The sequence below is a fragment of the Anoplopoma fimbria genome, chromosome 24 (assembly GCF_027596085.1).
Source record: "Anoplopoma fimbria isolate UVic2021 breed Golden Eagle Sablefish chromosome 24, Afim_UVic_2022, whole genome shotgun sequence".
In the NCBI taxonomy this organism is placed as follows: Eukaryota; Metazoa; Chordata; class Actinopteri; order Perciformes; family Anoplopomatidae; genus Anoplopoma; species Anoplopoma fimbria.
This window is the reverse complement of record NC_072472.1, coordinates 3,903,464-3,909,463: the sequence shown is the minus strand read 5'-3', so window position 1 is coordinate 3,909,463 and position 6,000 is coordinate 3,903,464. Positions and strand designations below refer to the sequence as shown.

The 6,000-nt window shown below is 38.1% G+C and overlaps 1 protein-coding gene across 1 annotated transcript in view; it reads left to right on the top strand.

Moving 5' to 3' along the window:
• The first annotated feature begins 757 nt into the window (after positions 1-757).
• Positions 758-6,000, top strand: part of fstl4 (follistatin-like 4) — a 183,783-nt gene continuing 178,540 nt past the window's right edge. Inside the window, exon 1 of the mRNA XM_054626363.1 lies at positions 758-907. Within this exon, the coding sequence (XP_054482338.1) occupies positions 758-907 (150 nt within the window). The remainder of the gene's footprint in view (positions 908-6,000) is intronic.

Genomic DNA, 6,000 nt, shown 5'->3' with positions numbered 1-6,000 from the left:
CAGGCATTGGATTCATGTATTCTATATGCACAACACAGGATTTTAGCAGAAGGATTTGAAAATGACACAATATCCGTTGATAATAGAGATGCTATTATTGAGTTATTTGTATCATATCTAAGCCTTTCCATATTTGTTTTCTATAGGCTTTCTCTTGTCATGTCATGCCTGGAAATAGCAAAACATTTAGGCTGTTTGAACTCTGAAATTTGGTCTGCTCTCCTTCTTCGAGCAGACGTTTTTTTTTTCTGTTTGCCACAAATTCTGTTCAATTCAATTGTTGCACTGACAAACACTCCTAAACACACAATGTGTTGAGCTGGACGGGATTGCAGCTCATCTGTCTTTATCTTCTCTGTAGAAAAACACAGTGATGTTAACTTTGCTTGCAAGGGAATGACTGAACTGTTAACCAATTGAAACGCAAGTTAACAAAAAAACAAGTCACTAAAATGCATTTGATGACCAAATAAGGCGTCAAGATTTACAGTTAAAGTTACATAATAATACACAACAGCACAATTTTAACACAATCCATTTAACTTTATTCATAACAAAACATAAAGAAAAGATTATGTCTCAGTTTTGTACAGCTCAGATACGGTATAGAGCTGTACACCGTTTCGTTTCCCTTATACATATGAAGAGGACCAAAGAGCTGTGTAACTTGATTTATTTTTGGATACAGAAGTGGATGAAACAAAGTGAGTCTAAGGACTTTGTGTCTTTCCTTTTTCCCCCGCTCAGGTAGACACTCATGGGCAGCCTGGGTGTTTGGGCTGTGGCCGTGGCCGCTCTGCTGGGAACCTCAGGGTGCTGGCTGGCTCAAGGGCACAAGAGCAGCAGGCGAGGCAGCGCTGATACAGCCACAATGTCACGTACCGCCTCCCAGGAACCACACGCCACGGTAAATATTATGTGCTACCCTCTCTCTCTCTCTCTCAACACACACACACACACACACACACACACTAAACTGCTCCCCCACCGAGGACATCGCCTTCACCTTCCATCAAGCTATAGAAACACTTATGAATCAATCATATCAACTATAAATCAAATCAGGGCTGCAAGAAGAATGAAGTGAATAAAAATAGTCTGGCAAAACACATTTGTTGTCAAATTGAGCACAGCTTATCTTCTGTGAACCAGTGAACTCCTGACTTGATTTTTGTTTTTATTTATTGGTATACCCATTGTAAATAGATTGTATCCCATTCCAAGATATCCATGGTCTTATTGTTAAAGAGCTATTAATGTTACTTTGATGTGTAAACATGGAAAACATCAACATGTTCTTGTCTTGTATGTATAAAGTAAATAAAAGGACAATCAGGCTGAAATTCATAGGATCTGTCCACTAGCATCTTTAGAATGGCTGTACCAAATTTCAGGTTGAAAGCTCAAATTTTAAAAAATTTATATAAACGTTTTGGTGATGATTTTAAATGTTAATTTCCCGCCGAATTCGCTGGATTCCAAATATTTGGCAATGCATATCTCCCAAAAGCTTCAGATTTAAATGTTTATTGTTGTTCTAGCACCACCAGAGAATAGTGATTACTGTAAACTGGTCAAGAGGACAACTTCTTTATATATGGCAATGTAGCAAATCAGTTTAAGCCAAACAAATCCAAATACTTTTAGCCATCGATGTGCAAACCATCTGGGTTTCAAGCACAGCCTTTAGATATTAAATACAGGATTGTTTTGTTTGCAAGATTAAAATGTATAAAAGCATTGAACATGTATAAATGTATAAAAGCATTGAACAATCAACGTGAAAAATATTGGTAGGCTATAACTAACAAATCAACTCTTTTGCTCAAAATCTTTGTTAAAGATAACAATTAACAACACCACGCAGGTAACTTTACATCTACTGTTTATGTGTGCCATTTAGAAACACTTCATTAGTTCGATCTGTTTGCAACGGTTCTGAGATAATTGCTTAAACCCTCTTGGGCAGGTTTCTGATTGAGCTCGTCTGGTTGCGTTTATCGCGAGGGCAAACAAGAGATTCCCGGGCTAAAGAGAGGGGAAAAAACTGACTTGCCCTAAGAGCAAACAGGTCCCAGCCAGCAAGAATGAAGCCTTTAACAAATGTTCTCTGCATAAAAGAAACTTGGAGTCCTAACAGGTTGTGAAAAAGACATAAGGACAGACAGACACATACCACACAGCCCCGTGGTCGTCCTAATTCTTTGTGCAATGAGGCATGTACACCCCCTGGTCTGTTCTCAGTCTGACTCACTTCGGGCTTTGCCAAGTTGGCAGCAGGCTGTGGAATGTAATTTTGCCCTGGTGGTTGTCTGCCTCGAAATCCCCTGACACAAAAAAAGCCAAACAGATTCCCAGCCTCCCCCACCCCTCATGTCAATTGGCGCCAGAATTTTAAAGTTGACCCACGGGTGAATAATGTGAATCCCTGAGTTGAAATGATTATGCAGGAAGGATGCTCAAAGCCTTTGGGAATGAAGAAGTTGTGCCAGATTCTTTCTTTTTTTTTCTCTAAGCCTCCCCCCAAAATAAACAATACAAAACATGTAAACAATTACATATCTTAAGGGTGTAACAGACTGAAAAAAAAGAAGAACGAGAAATTAAGCAAAAAAAGTCTAGATGAAAGCCTTTTCATTTTGACCTGGGGGCCATCTTTGATTATTGCAGAATAACGAAGAGGCCTGCAATGTGTTGAACAATCCTCACTGGGTTGATGGTGGCTTTAGTACAATGAGTGCACAGACTAATTAAGAGGTATCTAATTCACCTCTCTTTTTTAACATTAAACAGTGCACAAAGTACACAAGATGCATGACAAACAGATTTAAGATATTATTAAAATATATAAATATTTCATTTTATCATTGAATCTGCCAATTGAATCTGAACCCGATCCATTAATATCCCTCATTGAATCCATTAGGTTTTGAAGAAACTAAAGTAAATAACAGTTTCAAACAGTCAGCTGAAATCTGTTGGCTGAGAAGTTGACAGTTGACTGGCAGCCTAATTAATGTTCACAACCTGCAGCTATAATCTGAACATGAAATAATGTAGATGAATTAATCGCAAAATATTTATATTTTTTTTGCCAAGAAACTCAGTATACATAGTAAATGTTCATAGAAGGGGAAGATATACATGTTTATTGTTTGGCACATTTGGAGTAACAATGGGCAGCTGATATTGAAACGCCTTATTTTTTAAAAGCAACTTTATCCAAATACTGGAGGTTAGAACTATTACGCTGATAACCATGACCTAACAGGCACGAGCTGCAGAGAGCACACAAAAACCCAACAGCAAACCTAAGTTTAATTTGAGGTTACTCAAAGAAGTCGATAAGTAACAGCTGCTTCCGGCAACGTTTATAATTTTAACCAGGTATCAGAATCGTAAGTCACACCAGTACTCCCAAATTCATTTTCCCATTCACACTCTTTTCATTAGCTTATGCAAGCGAAATTTTGCCCTATAAAGTCCATATGACCTTTTTACCAGCAGACATGTAAGCCATACCAACGATAAGCATGCTTATTAGCAGGGAACTCCACCATTATTGACATTAGTTACGCCTGTGCTTCTTCTTGTTTTAGTGGTCTATGACAAAATGTCTGCTGTGAAGAAGGTCTATTACCTGGTGCAAATGTAAAGATGCCATAGTTATCTATACACGTCAGACAACACAAACTTTGACTACACAATGCCATAATGTTGGACAATAATATGATAATAGTGGGTGAAGAGCAAGATAATAATAATATAAACATAACCCAATTTCTTAATAACATTTGTTGGGACCAAAAGTAGCGTTTTGATCGAAACAGAACAACAAATCGACACAGTAACTTTTGTCCTTTTTATCAATCCATCTATCAGTATGGCATTGTATACCATATCAGACCTAAATGCTGTCATAACATTTACCTGTGATGGTGAAGGTGTAGCTGAGTTTATGTATTCTGGCTGATGCTGCAGAAGTCTTGGCCCACGAGTGTTGTGTTGGCGCTGAGAATTGTCACAAGAAACCGATGAACTGTAGGGTTTTATACACACATTGACAGTGAGCTTGTAGTTTGGTTTGGAAGTTTAGGAGTAATGGGGTTATGCACTGAATGAATCAAGAATAAATGCAGGAACAGTGAAAACGAAAAGAAAGAAAAAAGCCTTCTCTCCACCAGTGCAGGTTCTTCTCTTGTGTTTAAATGTTAGTGGTAGGACTAACCCCCAACTACATTTACATTTTGATTATGATTTGTACCCATAAAGCTTTAGTTTTTGTTTCATTGCCGTCCCAGAAGGTTATTCCACAATTTCTCAGACTGTCTCCGGAGAGTTTGTACTCAAAGCTCAAGAAAACCTTTCAGGCATACAGCACATGTGCAATAGTTACCGTTATATAAAGCAATAATACTCCTCTCTACTGTAATCATTGTGTTAGGTGATACTTTCTATGCTCAGCAAAACCCCATTGGTACTGAGGTGCCTGCTATGTTAAAAGTAACAGTTACAATAAGGAGCATCAGTCATTGGGGCCAAAAGGGTCTTCGTTAGTGTTCAGTTAAGGTGGAAACAGAAATGGATTTTTGAGAAATAGTGTATTGCATACTTGTAGTTGGGGAAGCTTTGGAATACAGATTTTAAAAAAGATTCTGTATGAATAAATAAAAACGAAACCCAGGGTAGTAGCAGTAGGGCGTAAGGTTGGTTTTCATAAATAGATCTTGGAGTTCATAAAACTTGACACCTAAAAAGTAATCCAACTTGTTAAAAATATGTTGTTTTCAGGGAGTGGAGCTAACAGAATTTTGATATTAAAATACACAACAACAAAAAGAAAATGTATTTCATTTGATCTTGAAGAGACAAGGAGTAGGCAGGGTAGAAAACATGATATGAGAGACATTAACGTAGATGGTTTGAAGTGTTTTGTCATAACCAAACATTAAGAACTCAAAAACCTCCTAGACGTCTCCATTGTGATGGCCATCTTGTCTGGACTTCGTATAATAAGAACAAGCATTAGCAATTGAAATCTGATTTCGTTCATGAGGCCATTGTATCCAAGTCTCAACATTAGCATTATTATTTGCTATTGAAGGTCAGTTTGGTTCTCAGTTAACAATATCTCCCTCGTCTTTGAGTTTGATCTCTTCTTCTTCTCTGAGGGTCACAAGAAGTTGATATTTTAGGTGCATCCAAAATCCTCAAGAAAAAAGATACTGAAGGCATAAAAAATGGCTTCAGAGATCCTAAACCATCTCTGACAGTTGGTCACATGATGATAACTGAACCATCTCCATGACATTTTCAGTAATGAGTGACTGTTATTGGTTTTTGGAGGTTATTTGTGAAGGTGATTGGGGTTGCATGCCAGTAGCAACTTGTTTCCACTTACCCTTGTGATGCGTTACGTTGGGAGGTGATTAGCACATTCATTCACGCTTGCTGTATCCGGTGTTATATATCATGTGTAAAACTAAGCAAAGCTGTTATTTATCACATTTTCTTTCGAAGCTTGGGACAAATGTGAACAAATGAAGATGTTAAGAGGACAGATTGTGCCAGCGAGCGTCACAGGTAACATGAAATCACTCCAGCCAATGATGCAGGGGGACAAAATTAGAATTTGTTAGGTTGTAGTTCTATTTGAGGATTCATCAAAACACAGAAACTGATAAATTCAGCTTCCCTTTCCTGCTCCTCCTCCTGCTGCCTCTTCATCCTAATCAGGCAGTATCTTAAAAAGGTCAAAATACCAATGTGCTCCATGTTTCCATCAAAAAACTGGAGCTGCTGCTTAGCAAATATATTGATATTGCAACATTGTTGGCATACAGGCAGCAAATTCAAGAGTTTTGTTGTTGTGGAGAGAACAAGTGGGCACATAAACATATGGCTCCTTGAATGAAGAGGCCTTGTATAGCAGCAGATATAAGAGCCCGGGGGGAAAAGGCTTATTCAAGCACACTTTGTAACAGGCACATGTTCGCTTGA